Below are 25,775 nucleotides of genomic sequence, written 5' to 3' on the forward strand. Positions count from 1 at the left end.
GGAAAGCTGAGGAGAGGTGGGAGAAAGGTGCTCCTCTTGAAGTAGAAACACCATTTACTTCTCCTTCACCTCCCTACAAAGAGACAAGGAGGTCCTTTGGACTGTGCAAGGACACTTCCCCCAGTAGATGGGAAAAAGGTAGAGCAAGGGCTACCCAAGAGTAACTGTTTAGAGACAGATCCATGGTACCTCTTGGGTTTAGGGGGAGAAACGCTGAAGGTTGGGCACTTTTTTTCTGAACCTCAAACTGGACTGCAAATATTTTCTCCCCAAATATGTTTAAAGCTAAGCCTCATGAGGCTGAAATGGTGTGCAAGCAACCCCAGCTCTCCACGAGGCTTAAATTTTCAGGATTGTTCAGAGATTTGCAAATTAGAAAGGTGCTGAAACCAGTTGCCTTGAGCTTCAGTGGAAAAGCATTTGATGGTATGTGGCATCTTGCAGATTAGCTCCCAGGCACCATCCCCTGTTGGTGGTACTTTTCCATCCCTGATGCTGTCTGTGGCCAGAGCTCTCTGCTTGGCTTATAGCCACACTCTTTAAGGCACAGAGAAACCAAGGCAGGGGGAAGAGGCTGAGCACAACCTGTGCAGAAAAGGTGCTCCCAAATCCATGCTGGCTGCCAGCTCTTTCTTCACTGTGCTCAGGGAGATGCCAGTGACTGTGCCAGCAATGCTGGGTGTGGGGTATGGGATGTCTCTAAAGGCACCTGAGCAGAGCCATGTGCCTGCCTTGCCTCTCTGCTCTCTAATTGCTGTCTCGGTGCTTCCTATCTGCATCCAGTAAGCAAGCTGCTGGATAGTTAATTACTGCTCTGGTCTGAGTGCTGTATTATAGTCCATTCTGTCAATACTAATTGTTTTATAGAAATATGAAGTACCTCTTCCCCTTTCCTCCAAGGACTTTGAGATGCAATGTGGGCTTTAATGATATTATTCTCCCTTCTGTCCACTGTGAGCAGGAAAGTATCTCCCATTTTCAGTGTGCACTTAGGGCTATGTGTTGGAGAGGCATGAGCACTCTGCTTTTGGGGTCTGTTCCTGTGCCTTTCCAAAAAAGCTCTTTCCTTGCCCTGGTACCTTTGGTGCTGTTTATTTATAACTAATCAATTGCAACCCAAGATCAGAACTATAATTATCAATTGTCCTGATGAATTCAGGCAATGCTTCACTACATTGTTCCCTTCCTGGGTGGGGTTTTTTCTTCTTGCTTTTCAGCCTTTGGTTTAATAAATAGGTGTGAAAGAATAAGTAACTTAAGTAGGAGTTTTAGGTGGGCATCTACTGAGTGTGCACACAGTAGTGTGTAAGGATAGAACATAAGGAAAATTCCCCCTTTCAAGCATGAAAATTGTCAGCTCTTGGCATTCACTTGTATCTCCATGTACTTGCACTGAACCAGGTGGTCAAGGTGGGCAACCACTGGTGATGGCTCTTTGCAGCAGGATTTATAACTTTAAATGTATTTTTATTATTGCCCTGGAGTAAACACCAAATAAACCCACATTCATTCATAAGTAAGGAAAAGTAAATTTAAATGTACCCCACATGTGTTGAGCTTCAGGTATGTTTGTAGTGACTAATGTTTTGGGGCTGTGCTTTGGTTCTCTTTGGTTTTGTTGTTAGCTTTTAATCATTAGCAGCATTGCACAGAGCAGGATGAATTCCCAGGTGAGCGCCTGTGATCTGTGCTCTCTGTCATGCAGAGATGAAACAGGAGAGCAGGGAAGAGCTCTCTGCCTGGCTGTGGGAAAGGCCCTGCCACTGGGATGCTCCAGACCTGATCCTGACTGCTTTCTGTACCTACAACTTCCTGCAGAAGCCTCAAAAATGAGATATGTGTGTGCCTGAGGGTGCTGGTGTGATTTTAACAGAGATGGGGAGGATTTGTTGGCAGAAGGATCGATGGCAGAGTCCTGTTCCCAGTGGGGTGTGGAGGATGAGAAGTGTTTGATCCCTTCACTACAGGACACCTTCTGCTCAGCACGTGCCTCTGTGTGGCTCAAGGTGCACATCCTGGCACTCAGATCAGGGCTTCATCTGCTGTCAGCTGGTTACACCAAGCAAAAGGAGGATGGCTGGATGGAACGGTTGATGGTATTCCTCTGTCTTCCCAGGGGATTCACGGAGCAGACCATACTTAATTAGACTTGCTTTTATACTTAATTAGAGTCGCTTTCAGAAAACAGCGCAACTTTTTGTGCTATCAGCGCTTTTCAATGGCCAACATGGGAGGGCAGGCAGCATGGAGGAATTGCAGACCCACAGGGCCAGAAATACTCAGACTGAGAGGCAGGACTGCTGATCCATGAGCTGAATGGTGCAGAATGACTGCTGGCTACTCCAACAGGCATGGCACAGTGCTGGACTGCTGGACATGCTCAGTGCAGCCTTGTCAGGCTGAGGAATCCTTGTTGAAGGTCTGAAACTGCTGTACCCAGGCTGAGATTACATGGCTGTCAGTGCAAGCTGTGAACTGGGAGGTGACACAGCTTTTTCTTTAGAGGAGAGTTTTTTTTGCACATTGTGTGGGATTTATAAACAAAACTTACTCCAATACAGGCTGAATCTTTCCTGTAGTCTATTAAAATAGAGAGGGACAGGAGGCAACAATTAGCCTTTTAGACTTAATCTCTGTCTTCTTCATCATCTGTATTGAGCTCTGAGGGTGTTTGTGACCAGAGATTTGTTGTTTGGCTTGGAGTTCCTGTCTCAGCTGAGCACTCTCAGTGCTTTCTCTGCTGTTGTTCTCCACAAACATTCAGTGAAGTTTGATGTGCTGCTGATGTCATCTGCAGGACGTTCTGTTCTGTGGTTTTAAAATGCATCCCAATTTCAAACCTGCTCCATTGGGCTTAAGAAAGCCTGTGCTGGTGCCCTTGCTGTCACATCACCCAGGCTTGTGGAAGCCTGCATGTTAACTGGCCTCTGAAAACAGTTTCCTGCTTCTCAGCAACAAATGTGATTATGGTTACACTGGGGAATGGAAGCATGAGAAGCCACATTGTTGCATTAAAGGTCAAGTTGAGTTGATTTTTAATCCTTTGACAGCAGCAGCCTTCTCTCTTTTACACATGTGACTTCATGTGTGTCTGCCAAGGCATAGGCAGGAGCTTAGAGATTGAGGACCAGGTATGCCAGGCTTTGCTTTTCTACTTAATTTTCTGGGGAAAAGAGGCAGTAACATCTTGGCTCTTAGCTGTTTTTTTAAGAGAAGAGCCTGGTGCTGCTGTCTCAGTGGTACCCAGCGCTGCTGCTTTGTGCCTGCCATCAGTGGGCCTGGGGAGCCGCAGCGCTGTGTGCAGCCCCACTCTGGGTGGGAGTGGTGGCACCTTGCTCTGTGAGACCAGCACCTGGAGACCACAGGCTCCACTGGGAGTGGGGCCAGTTTCCAGGCTATGCCTGCTTGGGGTGTGTGGCATGAGGATTTATATTTTGGGAGGGTGTGGGATCCCATGTTCCAGGGTGAGTGAGCTCCCACACACGTACCCAGGGATATGCAGCAGCTCGGGATGTCACTGATGATGTTTGTCACATTAATATTCATCTCCTGTGTTTGCAAATTTTGGCGTGAGCTGCAGATTCTTCTGTTAGTATTTTGGGGCAATTTCCTTCAGTTCCTGATTAAAATGCATGTGTTTTTCCTAATTTAAAAACATCATCTGTATCAAAAAGCTAATGATCACAATACCTGGCTTCCTTTTCCCCAACAAAGATGACAGCAGTGATATAAATCATTCTGTTGCTGATTGTAAAATTGCTACCTTCAGGCACGTCTTTATTTTAGGGTTGGATTTTTTGGCTGCCACAATTTACAAGAGAAAGACAGTTAGAAATTTTCTCCTTTTAATATGTAGTTTTCACAACTCTTGAGTCTCTTTATCATGTCAAACTGCTTTGGCTGCCAGGCTGGAAAAAGCAGAAGATTAAAGTGCCTTTTTTTTTTTTTTTTCCAAGCATGCAGCTGTGCATACAAGTATATGGTGTCTTTCCTGACGTAAGATAAAGTCATAAAGATTTCCTGGTGGGCTTTTGCATTGCTCTGCTATTGTGGTTCTTGCTGCAGTAGACAGTGAATGTTCTTTCCTTGAGACTTTTTTCTTGTCTGATTTGAGCCTCAGTTATCTTCCTCTGGTTCCTGGCATGGTTGTTGTGGGACCACAAACCTTCCTAGCACTGACGTGCATCAGCTCCAACATGTGCAGAGTCCTGCTGAGAATTTGGATTTTAGTTGCTAGTTTTTGAAGTGAAATCTTAAAGGGATTTTAATGCAGCATCATATGGAAACACCAAGATTTGTTTGTTTTATTGCTGCGTTAGTTTGGTTTTTTTTTTTTATTTTAGGTGGTTTTTTTTTTTCCTCCCACCTCTGTGGAGAGATGTAAATGCCTGTCTAGAGAAGTCAGGAGCTGCAGAGACTATCTGAAATGCCACCACCATTTGACCACCTCCCAGATGGCCGAGCTCTGTGCTTGGTGGATGACGACAGCAAACCCTATGAAGGGTAGTGCTTGTATTTAATTCTGCATTACAATCCCTTTAATCTAGGATTATATCCAGTTGTTTTCTTCATGCAGGGTGTATGCTGTCAGATAAAAGCAGTAGCATCTGGGAGGAGAAAAATTGCTTCAAACAGGGGCTGGAAACCTTGGGTATCAGCAGGTGCTTTTATCAGAAGCATAAACCTATCTCACAAAAACTGCCCAGGCAGGTGCAGGGGCTGACAGGACCCTCCAGCTCTGATAGATTAAGACCCTGGGAAGGCAACTGGTTGCAAATGAAACAGTAATTGCTTTCCCCTCACTGAATGAAATCTTCTCTGAGGCGATTACACAGATTAAAGCTTCCCACTGCAATGTACCAGAATAAATATAGCCTGTGCCTCTTGCGGGGGCTGCTGCAGAGCAGCACTGGCTGCAGGATGCCTCTTGTGAGGTATGGCAGGGCAGCTGGAGTGAAGGGGAGAAATCTTGTAAAAATAGGGCTGCAAGGACCTAGGCTATCTGAACATCTTCCTCTCTTAAAGCTGGATTGAACATGCCCAGGTTGTTCCTGGTGGCACTTGTCCAGCTGGTCCCACTGGGGATGCGGGGACCTGAGTTCCTGGGTCAGCTCCTCCTGTGCATCTGCATCCTTACTGGGACAGAGCTTTTTCTCCAGTATCCAGAGTGGCTCCCTTGCTGTAACACATACTTTTAATTTCTTGTTGTGAATGTGACTTTTTTTGAATGAGGTTTTTTTGGGTTGTTTTTTTTTTTTTTTTTTTTTTTTTTTGTTTTTTTTTTTTTTTTTTTTTTGGGTTTTTTTTTTTTTTTTTTTTTTTTTTTTTTTTTTTTTGGGGGGGGGGGGCTTTTTTTCCCGTTTCCCGGGTTTTTTTTTTTTTTTTTTTTTTTTTTTTTTTTTTTTTGTTTTGTTTTTTTGTTTTTTGTTTTTTTTTCAGCAGATATGTCCATACTTTGAGGAGTCTTGTCCTCAAAGCCTTCCTCATGGAGCTCTTTGTTTCTTACAGCCCTGCCCTGGGCTCACATTTGTTGCCTTGCTTCTGCTCCCCTTCTCAGGGGTTCCCTGGGTGATCAGTGCCACTAAGGTGCCCTTTCCCTGCACTGTGTGAGTACTTAGTGCACCCCAAGCCATACCCTTTGTATGTAAAGTTAAGCCATTATCCTAAATAACAGATGCATTTTACCAATCCCATAATTGGTGATAGGTGCCACTTTGACCAAGGTGCAAGGGAGAATTTGCCATGCTTACACAAAATCGTTTTCCTTGTTTGCCACAGCATGATTTAACTACCTGGTGCTGCTAGTGGTGTTTGTTTAAGTTGCATGCTATATAATTTCAAGTACAGTGTGTGTGTGTGTGGTAGTTGCATAACACAAATTAAATTCTGAAATACAGGAGTTGTATATGTGAAAGTCGTAGAGATCTTTTCCACTCTAATTAGCTTCTTTCTAGAAGAAAATAAAAAACCATCAAAAAATGCAGTTCACTTCAGTGTGTAGTAGAAGATGAAGCCCTGTGTGGGCTGGAGCAGTGCCACATGATGGATCATCATTTTGGGTTGTACAGAGCTGTGTCTCTTCCCTGCAGCAGTGTGCTCCTGTGAAGAATCTGGATTTTCCTGAGGCATTTGGCAAACCTGAGGGCAGCAAGTGCACGGGGTACGGTGGGAGGGGTTGCTGTCTCTCCTCTGTGCCCAGCTTGTCCAGACCCTCTTGGCATAAACTTGGGCTCCCTTTCCAGAGCTCAGCATCAGTCCCTGCCCAAGGGACACAGACTTGTGTCCTTGGCACAGCCCTGTGAAGGGGACTGCTCCTGGCTTACCATCTGAAATTATTCGAGTTACGAGTACCTTGGGGCTACGCCTTGTAGGATTTTCTGTTATTTTCATTTTGCACCAAGTGGTGCAGGGAGGCCACGAGACTCAGGTTATCAGCACAAAAACAGGCCCTGGAGCTGAGCTGGTGTGAATGGGACAAGGCAGGTACCTGGGTAGCCCAGGCTTCTGCAGAGGCATTTGCAGCCAAAGGGATTTGAGTGAGCTGTGGGCAAGTACTCAGGAGTGCTTTGAGTTGTGACAGTGATTGTGGCACCATCACCTCCTATCAAATGAATCAGCAGGAAAGAGGTCTTTCTTTTGCCCAGGGCTAGTTAGTTTAATTAAAGGTCTGTTGCTCTTGCAGAATTTTGATGTAGTCAGCTAAGCTGGTTGCTTAAATGATGTAATGTTGTTATGCCTATTTTTCCTCGAGTCTAAATTTCTGTGGCATAAGTAACAGGATGAAATGATCTGTTGCTGTCTGGAGAGCTGATGAGAAATGAGTGGTGGAGGTGGTGGGTAGGCACTTAGAACTGGCAGGGGATCTGCTGTGCGACCTGATGGTTTTGTAGGTGCCAAGGCTGTGCCAGCAACTCACCTCATGTGGCACACTGAGGAGATGGCCACCATCAGCTCAGCACCTGCTTATTAAACTGTTTTGAAGAAAATAACCTTGACATCTAGTTTACCCATTCTCAGGGGATTGTGATTTGTATCTGGCTTTTTCTCTAATTAACAAAAATCTATTTTCATATCTTGGGGATGAATTTTCTCTAGGCCTTTGCTCATCCAAAAAAATCTTCAATGACTTGAAGTGATGGTTGTAATGATGGCCTTTTCTCTCAGTCTGAACTGCTGGACCCTAATAGGGACCAAAACAACATCTTTAAATTTTAAGCCCCTATTCTTCCATGAAAAACCATGGCCCACCTTTTGTTTTTTGTTATATCATCTTCTGATCCCAAGGCCTGGTTTTTCCAAAGCGATACTTTCTTGGGAATTCTCTTATGTTTCCACTGGGGACAGAAATGCTTTTCTGTGCCCCATCCCAAGGAGCTTGATGGTTGTTGGCAGCAGCTGTTCATGGAGTAGCTGCAAGAAATGCTGCATAAAAAATGTCTAAGGAATTAATCAAAAGCTCAAAAACAGTACATGGTTTGTAAAGAAGTAGTCACAGTTCAAAAGACTAAAGGAAACAAAAATTTCTATTTGCCACCTAAGTTTAAGGGGAGCTTTAGTGTATCCTGGGAGATAGCATCAGAGACAAAAATGAAATTGCAAAGGCAGACATCAGCTAGAAGGAATGGCTTGTGCCCAGCAGTTCCGCATTCAGGTTTGGGGAGCTTTGCTCCTGATAAACACTTGGGTTTTTAGTCACTGAAGGCAAAAGTATCTTCTCCAGGACTGGAGCTGATGGGCAGGAGTGCTGAAGTTCTCAAGTTACTTCTGTTGCCAGCTTCCCTGGCATTTTTTTTCCCCAATATTTCCTGGTGAGGAAAATTTTACTGCTGATTTTGTTTGCTACAGCATGCATAATATCTGACTTTCCAAGCCCACAGCTGGATCCTGGCAGCTTTCTCTGCTGCATGGGTCAAGCCAAGTGCTGAAACCTGGCTGGAAATGAGTTGGAGGTGGAACAAAGTTTCCCACCAGTTTTTCCTTCTCTTGTCAGTGTGGGCAGGATACTTGCCCACTCAAGAAACCATTGTGTGTAAAACTCTGAATTTTGGAAACTGCAGACAAGAAGGGGCTGGATGGCAAAGTATCATTGGCATCACTGGAGAAAGCCCTGCCAGTGTGGAACGAAGGGGAATGGGCTTGTTTGTGCTGCTTTTGGCATTTCCTCTTTGTGCACGCCCCAGCCTGGCCCAGCTTTCTGGACAAAACCTGCTTGGTCACAGTTCAGCCTGGTCCCTGTTCTTCATGAGTTTTCGAGGCCAGAGGAGCTGCAGGAGCCAGTGCAGCTGGTACCTGGCATCACCTGCCTTGACCTGCACACCCGGTGGGCTCCCTGCCCATCTTCCAGCATGCCTACTCCCTCATCCAGCTGCCAGGGAAGCTTGCTGCTGATATTCCAGAGGGCTGGGAAAGCATTTGTCTCTGAGACAACTGTCAATCAGGGCTGCCTGTTCTGGAGCAGGCTGTGTGGGCCCCCTCTGCAGTGTGTGTCATGCCAAGGGGGAAGCCATCGCTGGCTGTGCTGGTGCTGGCCCAGCAATCAGCACCAGGAGTGAAACTCCAAGCTCCTTTCATTCAAATATTTGGGGGCATTTTCAGGTAAGTGACTGCGTTCCCACATCCTGAGTTCTGCAGCTTTTATTTAAGTAATATTTAAGATTAGTGTTTTTCCTTCCAATTTCTGCGGGTACCAGTTATCTCTAATTCTTCAGCGTAGGCTGAGGCTTCTAATAGGAATATTTGAGTTTAAAAAAAAAAAAAAAGCCAATCCATGCTGTAGGCTGAGGTGAGGTGGGATTGTCTGTGCATGTACAGCATAATGTGAATCTGTTTTATGGGATCAGAGTAATGTGGAGTACTGTGGCTCAGCTGCCACCGAGCTCTGGGATCTGCCACCTGCACAGACCTGTTTCCAGGACATAGCTCGCTCCTCACACTTATTGGGAGGAGGAAAATGAGAGTATTGATTCAATGCATTGTGCTTATTTGGGGAGCTTATTTTCCCTTTTTGTGGTTTTGACTGCTGGTTTCAGTGGTTCTTCAGTGATCTCTTGCAGAGCTCTAGAAGTAGAAGGGAAGCTCCAGGAAAGAGAGCGCTGTAGGCAAATGCTAGCACAGCTGTCTTTTATGAAGAATAATTTCATTTTGTCTTTTCCTCTTTCTGTATGCCCACATGTTTTTCTGCTCCTACAAGCACTCCTCTGAAATTTTATGCTTCAGTTCTGCAGTAGCTTTGCCTCTTTTTTTGGGTGGGGGGAGGGGGGGGGGTTTCAACTTGAACTCTTAATATGTAGACAAATTCATTACCTGATGTAGCAACAGGCAATGCTTCCCTCCTGCTCTTTGGGACTGTGTTCTGCTCCCTTTGTGCACAGCCTGCTCTTCTCCCTCCTCCTGGATTTCTTAGCCACTGTAAGGTAGTGTAAGACACATAGGAAATCTGGATTTTGAGCTTGGACAACATATTCTGGGGGTGTGCTGAAGAGGATATTTACTCCATCTGTTACATCCCCTTCTGCTGCAGGTCACTGTTCTTATAGCACCAGCTTACAATTCTTCTGCACAACCCACAGCAGATGAGGAGCAGAGACAGCTCATCTGATGGGAAGAGGATAGCAGGGGGCTCTGACCCTCCCAGCAGAAATGCACAGAGCTCATCATTCACTCAAAGCCTTTAAAATTATTCTGCCTCAAGCCCAAAGCAGAAAAATCTTTCTTCTTTTGGAGACAGCCTGCAATATACTACACTTCACAGGAATCCTTAAAACAGCTTTCCTGGCTCAAATGAGAGAGTTTTTAATGTGTAGGCATGTGTTTTTGGAGAGGATTTTTATATAGGGCCATATGCAACTGCTTTGTTGAAAATTGCCAAACTTTAGAGAGTTAATGTACTGAGGCATTACAGTGGTGGTACCAAACTGACTCTTCTGGGTTTATTAGGAAAGCTGGATGTTTCAAACTACTGTCTCTAACCTTTGGCCAAAACAAGCCCCACAGGCCATCACAGGCATAAAATAAGGCTTTTTTAGGTGGTTTGGTTTTTTGTTTGATTTTTTTTTTTTTTTTAACATCCACTTTACCAGTACTGTGTACCCAGGCTGATGGGAAGGTTTTTTTGGACGAGACCAGATCTGTCTGCATTTATTCCCTGTGCCCTGGAGCCAACAGGAAAGATTTGTGCAGTCGGATGCTGCTGCTGCGAGTGGGTGGTTGGTGCTGGGTCACAGCAAGCAGCTTTGGGGGGATGTCCTTTAGCTCTAATTAAACTTGGCAGGAGGTAAAAGGCAAAAGTCAGCCAGGATGCTGGCCAGAGGCACCAAGGGCAGAGGGCTACTCGCTCAGGGAGCCAGGATGTCCCTCTTGCCTCAGCCAGGTGCCCCCAGGGATGACTCAGTCATGGTTGTTGCATCTCTCATCCCACTGGTGGGGTTTGTGTGGGGAAGGTCCCAGTGCCAAGCTGTGCTCAGCTCAGGTGCCTCACCCCTGTCCTTCCACTGCTTCCCCAGGAGATCCCCCTGGGTTTGCAAGGCTTGGACTGATCACTGCACACTCCAGAGCCTGTCAGCCAGCAAATGGCCTTTCCCTAATCTTGAAAACCATGGTTGAACTTCATGCCTAATTTCATGCAAGCAGTTAATTGTCCCTTTGCAGATGCCAGTGTGGGCCCCACCACACTGCACACAGGCTGTGTGTGCCATGACTGTCCTAGCTGGGCTTCATTTATGCTTACAGCCTAAAGCTGAGAAAAGGTCACTGCTTCCTCCAGCTTTCCCTGTCAAGTGAATGTGCTCCAAGCCTGGAAATCTGAGCACTTGCTTGCATGAAGCCACTCTTGGGGCTATATCCCCATGGGGCTTTCATCCCATCTCTGTGATGCCTCAGATAATTTGCAAGATTTGCCCCTTTATTTTCAGTCTCCTGACAGAAACTGGGTCCAAAGACCAGGGCTGTGGGAAACTAATTGGATAATTTTAACAGTGCCTTTATTTAAATAATAGTAAATCACCCCAGTGGAATGATGTTATTGCAGATGAATTTCCCAGATGTCTTTGAAGGAGCAGACAGACATTCTCAGCTATTCCAGGTACATACCAGCCATCCTGTGAAGGTATATTCCCATGTCTGCCTGGTGGTGGGCATGGAAAGTTGAAATGCTGTTTTCTTGCAGTAATTTGTTGCCTCAGAACAAACTACCTTTTACTAAACTTTCTCCTCCAGCTCCAAACAACATGCCCTTGTAAAATCTGATATTACTCACTTTAACAGGAAATGTGAGGTGGAGGAGGACGTGCACTACAGTTTCACACCTTTCTCTTGTTTTTCTATCTAGAAGTAAATTCTGTTCTGGCTTGACTGACTGATTGAGCCTTTTTCAAGTGCTGTCTGAAGGAGACAGCTTCTCTTTTACTGGATCAGAGATGTATTTGGCTCTTACACAGATTTTCTTAAAATCTGGAGTGTTTTCTTTCTTTTTGTTTGTTTCTTGGAACTCATGGCAGATGCACAGAATAAGGGAAAATTTCAAACATGACAAGTTGTGTTTAGCCAGAGCCATGGTGTGTAGTAGGTCACGTCTCTTAGTAGGCTGCTTTGAAAATGTGCTTTCTTTGGAAAAGAAGTATTGCTCAGACCTGCACCTGCTTCCTCTTCTGCTCCAGCAGCACAATTTCATGTTGATTCAGACAGAAGCCCTCTGGTTTGGGGGCTGGTGGCTTCCTCAGCTCTTGGCAGGGGCAGCGTGGGCATATGGGGTGCCCACAGCAGGGCTCACCATTTCAGCCTTGTCTGCCTGGGAGGTCCTCTTCATTTCTTGTCATCTTGTTCATTCCCATCAAAGACATTCCCTCCCTTGCTAACTCTGCCAGGCTGAAACCAGCATTTTCACAGAGGCTGGGACACACCAGGAATCCTTGATTCTTCATTCGTCTGCCACTTCTGCTCAGTAAGAACTGTTTTTAAAATAGCTTGTGACATGGAGGAGAGGCAGAGTTTAATGATGAAAATGATGCAAAAATAACACCAGTGATGGTAGATGTGCTTTTTTTTACCTTAACAAAGAATAGAGAGAAGCCTGGGTTTCTTATTTGGACATCTGAAGTGTCAGTAGGAGATCTTTAGCCCTGATTGTTTAATATTTTTTAGTCAGCATGAATCGCTGTATACATTAACCAGGAAAGATGATTGGCTTCTGCAGTCTATAAGATCTGCCTGGAATAGGAACACAGAGATAGAAATAGTACAAATAGTGATTTAAAAGTGTCTCTAAAAGTAGCTTGCTTTTCTTCTTGGATAGGCATCATCCTGGTCTGTGAGAGGCTCTCAGTCTTTTCATGCATGTAGCCACTTCTGGAGAGAAACAAAGTGCTGTTACTCTCCTTCACAAATGGGAAATGCAGCACAGAGGGAACAGACAAATGGGCTTGTTGGACAGCAAGGACTTGTCTGAATCCCAGAACTCCCAGCACAGACTATCTTTTGTTCCCACCTCGTCCCTCACCCCTATTTGTGGATCAGTTAGTTTATGGATACGTAACTGTCCTTAGGTTGTTCCTGGGATCTCCAAACCCACAAAATACTGGGCCATTCCTAGCCCCTAGGCCAAGACACTTGAGTGGTGTCAGCAGCAGTAAGGGTTACTGATCTTCAGAGTGCTGAACTGTCCAAATAACACTGGCCCAGGTGGTGGAAAGAGGTTCTGTGCTGTTAGTTACTCCTCAGGAGGGGCTGGCAGTGTTCCTGGTCAAAGGGGCACTGGCCACATTGATCAGCAGTGTAAAACCGCCGCTTCTATACAATTCGTTCTTTTGGGCACCTGGGAACTGTTTGTGAATGATCCCTTGTAGCACTTGTAAGAGATTTTGCACATTTTTTTTATTATCAAATAAATACAATATCAGCTGTCTATTGCAGATGATTGAATGAGAGGTTTTGCATATCTGTGTGATGGTGACAGAGCAGGAGGCTTAGGGCTTTGTAGCCATTGGACAATAGATGTGCATTATCCATACCCCAAACTGTCTTTTTTACTTCCTTTCCGTCAGGCTCTAAACATTGAAGTTCTGGAACTCGTCCTCAGAATATTCTAAAATAAATATAAATTCTAGTAGGATCATAGCCCAGCCTGTTCCTGACTTTTCCAAGGGTCTGGACATGGGTGTCTCATGGAGAAGGACCTGTGATGTTCTCCAGCTTCCCACCTCCCTCCTCCACTGCAGCACACCAAGGTCTTGAAGCATGAAAGGATGGGAGGTAATGTCTCAGAAGCTGTGTCACATTAACACTCACAGGCTTCCATAGACCATGTGTTGTTTTCCATCCAACAGAAAAAAAAAGGAGTGAAAATGTTACTTTCCAAGACTGCCTGTGGTGCTCCAGAGGAGAAGATCTTCCCTTGATCCTTTTGCCTGGGTTAAGCATTTTTTGAGGTCTCAGAGCAGCAATGCACTGTATGTACCACATGTACTGTACTAGTGGAGTGAAAAGGCAAAGCCAAGCCATGTCTGTTGCATTTACAGAGAGTTCCTACAGCAGTCAGAGCAAACATGTCTCAGAGTGCCCTCTGGCCAGGCCTTTGCCAGCAGGGCTTGCTGAGCAGGCTGTGTAAGTGGTTGTGTTAGTGGCCCTGGCGACTTGAAGTTAATCAGACAGGGACTGGGACTGGGGGGAATAAGGAAGGTATTTGAGCCAGAGAGAGGAGGAGAGGGAGATAATCCAGCCTGGGAGTAAAGGGATTTTTGGGCACCCAAAGCAGCACCAAGTGTTGGGGAGCTTTTCTTGTCCCTCTGCTCATTCTACACAGCCTCCATTCTATCTGCCTCCTGGATTTATTTCCTAGCTGTATTTCTGCTAGTATTTTTATGGGTTTGTTTTTTCTGTTTTATTAACAGAGCAGCTGCACTTTTACCACAGGCAGCATGACGCTGGGCTTTCTGCTGAAAGCTGCCACATCACGATGATGTGTTTTACCCAGCAGACCTCACCAGGCAAGGTTCCCGGCACAGCAGAAGTCACCAGGGAGGTTTCTCAGAGCAGCAATCACCCCTCAGCCCATCCTCAGTCACTGGCCTAGTATTTCATCCTTGCTATTTCTTGCTTCTGTTTTGTGCTGGCTTATCTATTCTTCTAAGATCAAAGTGGTATTTTTATTAGCAGTAAAAAAAAAAAATAGGGGCCTGTATCTGTTTGATCATATGCAGAAAGATACCCAGCAGGGCTAGCTTACTCTGCTGGATCTGTCACAAACTCACTCTGCTAATGGCTTGCTTAGGTAAAATAAGATCAAAGGTGGAAAAAGTTCCAAGTTTTCTGTGCTCTTGTCAGGTGGCTCCATCTTGGGGTTACTTGCCAGCACATCAGCTGCAGAGGAGGGACCAGCCAGAAGGAGACACACAGGAGAAAGAAACTTGCAGGCAGGAGCAGAATTTCTTGATTGGAACCACAGCTGAGCCACCTGGTCTAGTGGGAGGTGTGCCTGCCCATGACAGAGGGGGTGGAACTGAATGATCTTTGAGGTCCTTCCAACCCAAACAATTCTGTGATTCCATGATGTTAATGGAACAGAGGACCCTTTGCAGGGGAGAGATGCAAGATGGGGACAGATGCAAGGGTGGTATGTCAATGCTGGATGGATACCCCTGGTACAAACAAAGATAGCAAGTGAAGCAGGCTGTGGCAAGGTAACTTTTGATGTACCTGCATCGAGGCTTGGTCTGTGGTGGCAGGTTGAAAAAGGAAGGTGTAGCTTGGAAAGCACAAGGGGAAAGTCATCATGGCAAGGCCCAGTCCCAAATCCTGGGTTTGCTTTCCTTTTTTAGCATTGTGCACTGCAGTGTTTCAGAAAGTAGAAGCAGCCATAATAGCATTTTAGGTCTTTCATGTATGTCAAAGGAGTGTGCCTAGCTGGCAGAGTGAATCATAGAAAAGAAATATACTCAGGGTTTGAGAGGATAAAAAAACACATCCATGTATTTCAGACAGCAACTCGGAGCCTGTGCTTTGTCTCTCCAATAAATCTGCTACTGGATGTAGTCTGGGACAGTGGAAAGAGCAGATCTGCACTGCTTGATCTAGAGCCTCTGTGTCTGCAGCTGCAGCTTAAGGGGGGGCTTAACCAAAGGGATTGATGTTTTGCCTTTCCATACTCATGCAGCAATACTTGAGCCTCTTTACAGGAGAAATGGTCTAGCAAGTGCCAAAATCATTTAACACTCGCTGCTTGTGCTGCAAAGCTGCTGGAGTTTGCGTGGAATAACAGAGGTAGTGAGAGGTCCTGGCAGGGATTGGAGCTGGTGCTGAGGGGAGGCATGGCTGGGTGGTTGCTCTGTGGCTGGGCAGAGGAAGGGGCTTTCTTCCTCTGCAGGCTGCTCTAGTGGGTTTTCTGTCCCCTTTGGTCATATTGCTGAAGCAGATGTTTACCTTAGGTCAGGAAATACTGTTCTTGTGTTCTTGGGCTGCTTGAGTGAGAGGCTGGTTCAGACTCTGACCTCCAAATTGATGCTGTGCTGGTGTGTAAGGACCCAGGAGCTGTTTTCATTGTTTGTGCTCAAACCCAGCCTGATCCCTGAGTACAGGGCAGGTGGGCATGTAGGAGTGTTTCTTCCAGAGGATCCCCATTGCTCTGACCTGTGGGAATCTATAAAATCTGATATGACCCATCCCAAACATCACAGGTGGGCTGAGCAGACAGGGCATGAGCTGCTGCAGGCAGGAGGAGTTGTGTGTGCTCTCCACTGCCCACATGTGCAAACCCAGGCATGGTCATGGTACAGTCATTTTCTCTGCAACAAATCAGCTGGACACCTCTTCTGAGAGAGGAGTAGGTGACACTGGGGTGGCTTGCCAGGACCATGCCTTTTTCTCATTTGCCCCTCACCCAGGATGAGTATGGCTGGAGAGTGGGTGGCAAATGTGCATTCATCAGGGCCTTTAAAGCATGGACCAAGGGAGAGACAACAAATCAAGCACCCACAAAGAGGGAATTGTACAGGCAGCAGGAAAACAGTGGGTGTGTGCACAAGGATCTGCATATGGTCAGACTGTAAGGGTATCCCTGGAAAGATGCATCCTGGTTAGGAACCAAAGCACAAGAAGCTCTTTCTGGTAACAAGCACTAAATTTCTCTGAAACAACCAGAAAAGGCATTGTTAGGTGGCTGGGAACAGTTTCCTGAGACTGCTAATTAATACTGGTTGTGTATGTGAGCAGTGAAAAGCCAGCAGTGTTCAGCTGTTTGCAGAGCAGCCACATCTGCTCAGGAGAGTTTGCAATTAAAACCCCAAATGCTGGGGCTGTGAGTCACCCCACCTGTGGCCCTCTCTTGTAGCAGGGAAATCAGCATCAGCAGAGGGACAACCTGATACATTTTCCTAGTGCAAAATAACCTGATTTTTTTTTCTAGTCTCATGCCCATTGCTGAGGCCTCTGTCCTCTCTCACGAGACCAGTGCTTTGCTGCTCTGGCCTCCTCCCCACACCTTCCCTCCCACATTGTTGTGGTTGTAACTGGTTTTCTGGCTGTGACAGCAGCAATGATGAGAGATGCTCATTTGGTTGGTTTAGATTTTTCCTAAATCACCTGATGCTGAGGAGTAATGAAATATTTATTACATGTTACAAAACCAAACCCAGAGCAACAACACAGTGAGCAGTTAAATATTCCTCCTTTCCTCCCTGCAGTGGTCCCTGAGCAGCAGGTGCCCTAAGAAGGAAGTGCTCAGTGCTGTTTGTGGTTGACTGCTACTGGGCTTTCTGGACAAAAGGCAGAGGTGCTTCCCCTGGTGATTACCTGCAGTCCTTCCCCTGGAAATTACCTGCAGTCCTCAGCTGAAACAATTCCTTTGGGACAGGGGTGATGCTGATGGGCTGAGCCATTAGGGACCAGTGTGCAGTCCTGTGATGCAACCTCATGTCCTGCCTGCAGGAAAGACCCTTCAGTGGGATGTGCAGTGTGCAAGTGCTGTGTGAGGCATCGGTGCTCTGAAACATTCAGTCCTTGATTAGAGGTGTTCACGTGTGGCAGTGAAGGGGGTCACTTCTCAAATGCAGAGTGCCTTTCACTTGGAAACATTCTTCTACAGAGCTCAAATCAGATTGATTTCAGCAGCCATCACATTGATGGACAGGGCTTTATTAGCAGGTTTGAGTATCTGTACAGGTGTGAACGTGCTCTGCTGCAGCTTGCTACTTACTGACAGATTCAGCAATCTACAATCTAGGATAGCCCTTCCTTCCAAATCTTCTGTTGGTTATGGTACTGCTGTAGCACAATGTAGGTTGCAGGAGAGTTCTAGAGGTCTCTGGCCCAATTTTTCTGTTCAAAGCAGGGCTCTCTCCCAAACCAGATAATTTTCATGCAGTCAAGCTGTGGAAATTTGCAAGGCTGGAGATGCTACAGCCTCTCTGGGCCCATTTTGGTGCTGTACTTATTCCTGCATGCTCAGACTCAGCAAAGCATTTTGGAGAGAGGATGGCTTAGTGAGGCACATTGCTGTGTATAACTTTGTTCAGGGAAGTTTTCTGTGGCAAACAGCTCCTCTGTGCAGTGCTTGTGCTTCCCTGATGTAGGTGAAGGAGGCTGGAGACAATGTGCAGAGATGGTGCCAGCTGTTCCCTGGCTGGAACACTTTGGAGAAGGTGCCATGGTTCCCTGCATTCAGGTTTGCACTTGGCGCTGAGTCAGACTGAGTATGTGCAAAAATAACACAGCTAGAAAGCTGCTGGTGGATGTTTGTCCCAAAGATGTTGATGTTTGCTGGGATCTGCATCAAGCAAATTCATTTGGTTGCCTCTGTGATTAGCTTGTGGCAGGTGAGTCTTTGGTCAGGTTGTGAGGTCCCTAAATTGTGCTGGGCATATGGTTTTTCTTAACAAATTAGACCAAGAAGGTAAGAATCATGTGGGTCTCATGTCTAGTCACTGGTGAGCTCCTCCCATAATGTAGTCTGTTATGGGAAAGACATCTGCCAAGCTTCTTATAAAAAGCCACAGAGTGGCCAGGAATGCCAGCCCAAAAGCTCCATGGGTGCCATGCCTGGTACCTGTGCTAGGAGTTCACTGCCTCAGTTGATTACAGTTTTTAATATGCCTGCATATATCTGGCAACTTAAATTGTCCCAGACAGGTAAAGGTCTGGGAAACACTCTGCTGCATAAGCACATCACATAATTAACTTGTGAGAGTTCTCTTGGGTCCAGTGCTGTGTTCTGTGATCCCTCTGGAATGGAGAAATGACTCTTTGGTTTTTAATGGCTCTCATGTGGGAAGCAGTTGTAGAGAACATCAGAGAGATTTGGAAAAGTGAGGGAAGATAAACAGAATAAACCTCTTCAATCCGCCAGTTCTCCTGTTTACTCCCAGCTCTCCTGTGTGATGGCACTTGGATTTGTTTGCATGGGAGGCAGTGAGGCTGTGCCTCCAACATCCACAGCTCTGCTGGGCTTGCAGGTTAACAGGGTTTCACCTCCTGCCACAGCTGGTGTGAAGGCTGTGATGTTGTACTGATGCCCTTCCAAGTGGAAGTAATTCTGCTGTTCTCTGCTACTTGTGAGCACCCTGTGGAAGGTAACTGAATGGCCTTACTGGATCTGCAGAAGCTGTTGGCTTGCTTTATGTGGATTTCTAGCTTATCACTGGTGCCTCTAATTACAGGAGAGAAAATAACACCCCTGCCTTTAAAGCACTTAAGCTTGCAGTTGAGTGTTCAGGGCACGTGCTCTTTTAAGCCTGTGGCTGAGTTAGTGGCATCACTTGGCACTGCTTCAAGGCTCTGGTGAGTGATTCTGGTGCTGAGATTGCCCCCCTGCCTTGCTCCAGCCTTTGCTGGGAGGTGCAGCCTCCCAGCTGCCCTAGAAGTGCTTCTGGGGTTTGGCAGCAACGCCTGTCGGCCTGATGGGGAAGGAAAGGGGGATAAAATAGGAGGTGAAGCGTGTTGGGCACTTTTGGTTGACCTGCAGGTTTGGTCTCCTCTGCTCCCTTGTGGTGTGGCTTTCTGCACCAGGTTTTTGCTGCTGTGCTGCAGAAGCTGAGTTTAATATGAAAACAGTTAAATTGTGTCTCAGACCGACTGCTTCCTTGATACCATCCCTAACAGTGGCACAGCCATGGATCAACACCCAGTGCTGGCAGGGGGGTCAGACCGAGGATCCTGTTAGCTGAGGACGGGACTGTGCTGCAGCCAGGTGTGATCAGAGAGGATCTCCTTTTCCCTGGATGGGGAAAATGCTGGCATAGAGCTTGGCTGAGGAGGAGGCAACTGACACTCTCGTAGAGACAAATCTGATGATTCATTTCCACAGCCCCCAGGAGCTTGCGTGTGAGCTGCGTGTTGGGAATTTCTAGGAATTTCAAGGAGCATCATTCCTTCTGAAGGTAGCCCATTCAGTACTGAGGAAGGAGGATAAAATACTGCTGCTAGATGGCATTATAGGAATTGAACAAGCAAGGACTTTTGGAGGTTGTCCTAAGAAATAACCTGAACACAAAAATGTAATAAATATGCCATGCATGTTGTTAAAATCCCAAATTAAAAGCCTCTTGGCTGAGAGTATCTATGCTCTTAGTATGTCTTTCTGTGTGCCTCAGCACCCTGATTTCAAGGTTAACTGTAGTTTTTTCTGTTTCTTTCCTTGTTTTTTTAATAGCATCTGTTGCCCTGTAATTTCCTTCTGACATTCACAATGCTTGCTAATACAAAATTGTCAATGCATTTAATTAACATCTTGCCTTTTGTGCTTCTTTGAGATAATTAAATGATTAGCAAAAACAGATCTAGCACCTTCCCACAGGTGTCTTCGATCACTACATTGTCTTTGGCTCCTCTTATCATTGACCCAGTTTTCCATTCTATCAGTTGAGATAACTTTGGAACCTGTTTTACATCTGATGCTGTGCGTGTTGCCCAAGCCCTCCTGATGTCTAGGGTGCTATTGGCAAATACCCCAAAGGCGTTTAGGTGCCTGACATGGCAGATGGCATCTAATTTTTGGTCCTAAGAGTCTGCCATCCTAAAAGCTACAAGCTTTTGGCAGTGCTTTTCCTCTGGGCTCATAGCCCAAGGCTGAGGTGGGTCAGGTTAAGGGATGGTCCTTACTGCAGCCCTGTGATGCTGGGCTTTGTTGCATGTGTCAGACCCTGTGAAGTCTGGGCTGGTGTTTTGGGAGTGGGAGTGACCCACCTTTGCAGCATCCACAAGGTGGTGAAGGCTGTTCCACATTTTCTAAAGCAGAGCATAGCAAGTCTCACTTTGTCACTTTGATGAACACTTCTCCTTTAGCAGTAAGATAATCCCAGATTATCACATCAAATTGCTATTGCTCACTAACCCCCCTCAGCGTGGTGCTGAGGCATTAATTACCAGTGTTCATGATGTTCACTACTGCAGTCCCCAAACACCCCACACAGCACATCGTGATTGTAGCTCCAGTGATATTTATCACTCCATTTTCCAAGTGGTCCCTCTCCTGCTTTTTATCACTAGTGGTGTTTACCAGGTGTCATTATGCTCTAGTTGTTTGAGTCTCTGCAGGTTTTTTTATACTTTAGTCAAAGCCATTTAGACACTTAGAACCATTAATTGTATCATTCTCTTCCATTCTAATGGGGTGGTTTCTTCCACTGGCATACAAATGAGGAAAAAAGATACTTCTCTAGACTTTTTGGTCAATAATAAACACCTGTCCTAATTCTTACTGCTCTCCTTTCCCTTTAAGTTTGAAGTTGCAATATACACGTATTGTTTGCTTCCTTCTGTCAAAATTAATTCTTATCCTTGAATGTGAAGTGGCCTCATGGTAAACCAACCCCAGCTACATTTCAATCCCTGCAGTTTTTCAGCATGAGTGTTGTCTACATCTTAAGATGTTAAGCAGGCATTGCTGATACATGACTTATGTGCCTGCTGTGACTTTGTCTGCATTGTAAGCTGAAGAGGTGGGTTTTTAGCTGTGTCTGGGTTTAAACTGACAGATAAATTGGAAAAATAATGGCATGTTATCTTACAAGGCTGGAATAAACCCTTGTAAACTTTCTATTGATGTCACTGTAACAGAATTAGAATTGTCTTGTAAGTTGTACCAGCTGTATGCTGGACAGGGAGTGTTTTGAGCAGCAAAGAGACATCAGAGAAAGTCCTTGCTAGGAAAAGGAGAACAGGTTTGCTCCCATAGGATTTCAATATTAAATTCTTTCACCACTGGTTTTGACTGATGTTTTGTATGTAAAAAGTCAAAAGAAAAGAGCAAAATGAAAAAGAAAAAAGAAAACAAAACCAAAAACCAAACAAAAACCACCAGCTAGTTTACAAGGCTTTCCATTTGGTATGAAACCTCAGCTTCCAAAGGGGAGGAGAGGCTGAGTGGGAAGGGGTTGCACCAGAACAGATTCTTCCAAGCACTCACACAGCAGCTTTCTTTTGAACTGAGTATACCTGAAGCAGTAAAAGTCTTGTGTGCATTTTGTGGTGGCAGACTTGTTTAGAAATTATGTTTAGGGTGAATTCAGGTGCTTGCCTAAATGAACTCGCCAGGCTGCAAAGTACACATGTGGGTACCCATGTGTGGCTGGTTCCTCAGCTATTGCTGCTGTCCCCAAAGGACAGCAGAAATGCACATTATAACCACCCCAGTAAGATACTGCAATTACTGGGGTTTTATTCCCTTGTACTTAAACCTTTCTTGACAAATTTTCTTTTTTTGGCATGTTTTACAGATAAGTAAGCAGCAGCTCCAGACAATCAAAGATCGTTTCCAGGCCTTTCTCAATGGAGAAACCCAGATTGTGGCAGATGAAGCATTTATAAATGCTGTCCAGAGCTACTACGAGGTAAGGAGAGACAATGCAATGCTCTTATGAATTCCTGTCCTCGTCCCTATTCACAGATGGGGTTGAATTCTGAATTAATGGTTTGTCCATTATCACACTGTATGAAGCAAAGGTAAAGGCAAAGTGGCTTCTGTCACAATGTTTGGGAGGTTCAGGGTTTGAATGTAAACCATGGAACAACCATAGCAACCCCTATGCCATGGTGTTTCCTTACAGCTTGATTATGGGGAAGAGTGCCCTTTGAGCTGAAAAAGAATTTACTGACACTTTTGAACAATGTATTCTAAAACAGGGAACATAGCAAAACCAGTAAAAGCAATGTCATGTGCTCCATGTGAAAAAAATACCAAGAGAAATCTGAGCAGCACATTCAGTTCTTGCAAAACTTTTGCATTGTGTCCAATTGACTTTGGGATTTTCAGCATGAGTCTTGTCTTTTCTCTTTGGCCTGACAAGTGCTGCAAAGCAAAGGGGGAGTGAGGAGGGTGTGCATCTACAAAACTAGATGAAACCAGAGAACATGAAACATTGTTCATAATTGTACAAAAGAATAATTATGCATATCTGTCTTTTTGCACCTCTTTGTATGCAGCCCATAATTCTGCCTTTTATATCTCTGCTTAGAAGGAAAGAGTTTCTGGTTTTGAAGGAAATCAGTGCTTGTCATTTCTCTGAGGAGTGTTGTTTATTTTTTTGCTAGCCTTTCTGCAAATCATTTCTCTTTCTCCCTAGAGCTGTTCTGTCACAGAAGGTGAAGATTTTGAATTGCCTACATAAGATATTTCTCTAGAAGTGCAATCTAAGAGGGGACCAAAATCAGATCCTAAAACTGAGGAGAATTTTAACTCTATAGGACATGACAGCAGCTGCTTCTGTGTAAGGAAAGCACAAATTATCTCTGGATTAACTATGTTAAACCAGTCTAGTAGTTCCTGCTACATCATTCTCTGTACAGGAAGGAAGCCAAGAGTCATTTACATCTTTTATCAGAAAAGAAACTGCCAAGGGATCATCACAGCTTCACTGAACATGTGCTCTCAAAGAAAGTTTTCAAGATGGAGTGAGCTGTGTTTTAGGATACAAGAGCAGCATAATCTGTTCAGATAAGGTTATTGGGCAGGAAAAGGAAACTGCTTAAAACCAGGCAAAATACATCCCTGTTTCAGTGCTGGGTCTGGCTGAGTGTTGTCAGCTCCAGAAGTCCTGTGCTGTATAAATGCCCCACGTTATCAAACTGAAAAAGAGCAGTAGATTAGCACTAGATATACACAAGCCCATGTTCTCAAGTGGACCCTCCACTGGCTCTGTCCTGCTTAAAACAGGCCACATAAAGTGTAATGCATCACTCTGTGTCCTTTAGCACAACTTTCTTTTTCTTCTTTTTACCTGCTGGTCTCCTTTAATTGACAGCCTGTGCTTTCAGCTTCTGCGCAGCTGAAGCTTGCCTCTGTGGCTCTTCCTCAGCACCAGCTGCAGTGGCACAAGGCAAAGCCTTGCCACAGAAAGCCTCTGCCCCTCAGTGCCTGAACAGTGTTCCCTGCTGAGAGTGTTCTCCCTTCCTTCTCTGCAGAGATGTGCCCCCCTTGGTTGATCCGTTGTGCAAATCACGGCAGATCCTGCTTATCTCAACTCCTGCAAATCTCAGTTTTATTCAATTAACTGTCCTTCTGCTGGGTGCTATCTAGAAATCAGCATTTACTGATTTATAAATCTGCAAGATGGCTTGGAAAACACACAGCTGAAACTGGTAATCTCTGTGCAGGACATGGCTGATGTTTCTAAAAGGTCCACTTATTAATGGTGCAGGATAAGTTCATTACCTGGAATGACTGGTTTTTTGCAAAGAAATAAAGATAAGGGTGACATTGTAGGTCAGAAATGCATTTGCTGTTGCCCTGAATATGTTTGCATGGCCACATTTTGCTGTTAATTCTGGCTGTCAGGGTAAGCATGTGGTTGTCAGTCTTAGGCTAGTTCACAGGCTGCTATCAAATTAAAGAATTGAACGATCTGCTGCTGCTCTGCAAAGCCGCGCTGTGCCTGCAGGAATGCTGCAGACCCGTGTGCACAGACAGCCCCAGCATACTCCAACACACTGCAGGGGAGCTTTTCTCAGGTCCTTTGACTTATAATGAGTAAAGCTTTGTCTGTCACCAGCACATTTTGCAGCAGTCACTTCAGTGCATGTGATAGAAGTGCTTCATTAGCCCCATTTCCACTCTGCTGTGAGCAGACAGACACACTGGCATGGTGAGCTTATCTGTGGCTGTGGCTGTGGCAGGAGATGCCTGACCCAGCTCCTGGAGGTCAGTTCCCTTCTGCAGGATTTGGTGTGTGCACCCATGCTAGGATTTTGTTCTAGGCAATCCTTGGCTCCTGGCAACCCTACTAAGCAGTCCTACAGCCAGGCAATTCACCTGTTTTCTAAAGAAAACAGGACAGAACATATTTTTTTATCTTTTTATTTTAATCTTCCTATTTCATGATTTCTGGTGCTCCCCTTTGCCTACCTCCCTGCCAGTGCAGCCTTCCTTTCCTCTGCTGGCTGCTGCTCCATACCCAGGGAGAAAAAGTCAAGGCTGAGGGAATATGGGGAGACAGATCCCACTGCTCAGGATGCTGGAGGTGAGGACCATGGATAACAACATCCTGGGAGGTATGATAAGTCATTAGCACAGGTTCAGGCCTGGGCACCTGGCATGGATGAGGGGACATGGGAGCCCAGGATGTTGCAGTGGTGCAGTGACCTCCCACCATTTCCTGCAGTCAGTGTGCTGATAATTTCCTTGGCTGCATCAGGAGCTTGGCTCTTGGTAGCTCTCACCCATTACTTGAAAGCACCTGCACACACCTGGGGCATTATCACTCATATTTAATCTCCATGAGGAAATGAAGCACATGCTGCTGTTGTTTTAGCATGGACTGAAGAGGCTGCTGGTGGCATTCTGCCTGTCTTGTCTGCAGGGAGTGAGTGCTCCCATGGTGATATTGGAAGGAAATGGCTCAGATCTTCCTCAGCATCATTTTTGGTCTGGTCCTTGGACAAAACCCACTACTACTGCCAACAGATGCCTGTGCCATCAAGCATCTGGGAACACGGAGTACTGTGCTGCTGAATGGTATATAAAAAATAAATCTATCACGTTCTTAGGTCATCCTCAAGCTCTTTAATTATTGAGAGCTGACAGATACACCCCTGTGAGGGCACAGCTTCTTCCCAAGCTGCTGTATTCATCAGTTCTCAGCACTATTAATAAAACAGCAGTTTTCTTACTGGATATTGTTTGCTCTTCTGTGTTCAGGGCTTGGGAGAGGAGAGCCAACACGATATCCCTCTGACTTTCTAACCCTTCAGCTCTGTGTTACTCTCAGGACATCTGTGGTCTGTGGGAGTCTGTCATGTTTTGACCCTTTTGCTGCTCTTGCAGTGGGAAGAACATCTTTATGAATCTTCTTTATGAACATCTTCTCCCTCCCTTTCTCCTGCTGTCAGTGCCCTGCATCTCTGCAAAGGTTCAAGCCATGCTGAACCATCTTGCACTTCCCATTCCTGTGTCAGCAGGGCAGACAGCAAGTATCTCCTCTGGTATAGCAGAGTTAGGGTGTAAACCTGGTCCTTGAAGAGGTTTTTCAGGGGCCTGGCTACCATAATAAATCCAGTGCAGTGCTTTTGGCTTCAGTAAGATGACTCTGCTCCCTCTAACAGGGCAGAACTTTGTTAGGTGGATGTTGTGCAAAAACTGCCTTATTAAAACATCAGCTGGAACAAAATAAAATCCTGCTTTCCCAAAGGGGATTTGTGTATCTGGTGAGGTGTGGCCATAACATCACATCAAGTCCTAATTGCATCAAAATATTTAATTGTAGTGAAGGCAAAGCAGAAGCTCCACCTGATTACATTGCACTTCCCAAAATACAGCTGAAACCTCTGGCAACATGTGGCAGTCGAGTGAGGAGTTGGAG

At 45.5% G+C, this 25,775-nt stretch overlaps 1 protein-coding gene across 6 annotated transcripts in view; it reads left to right on the forward strand.

Moving 5' to 3' along the window:
• The window catches only part of CADPS (calcium dependent secretion activator), a 204,619-nt gene that overhangs the window by 17,484 nt on the left and 161,360 nt on the right, over positions 1–25,775 (forward strand). For all 6 annotated transcript variants that reach the window (XM_041465232.1, XM_041465224.1, XM_041465241.1 and 3 more), the window contains exon 2: positions 21,699–21,812. In XM_041465232.1, the coding sequence (XP_041321166.1) occupies positions 21,699–21,812 (114 nt within the window). The remainder of the gene's footprint in view (positions 1–21,698; positions 21,813–25,775) is intronic.

Source organism: Pyrgilauda ruficollis, unplaced genomic scaffold (assembly GCF_017590135.1).
Source record: "Pyrgilauda ruficollis isolate IOZ18807 unplaced genomic scaffold, ASM1759013v1 scaffold10, whole genome shotgun sequence".
Classification (NCBI taxonomy): Eukaryota; Metazoa; Chordata; class Aves; order Passeriformes; family Passeridae; genus Pyrgilauda; species Pyrgilauda ruficollis.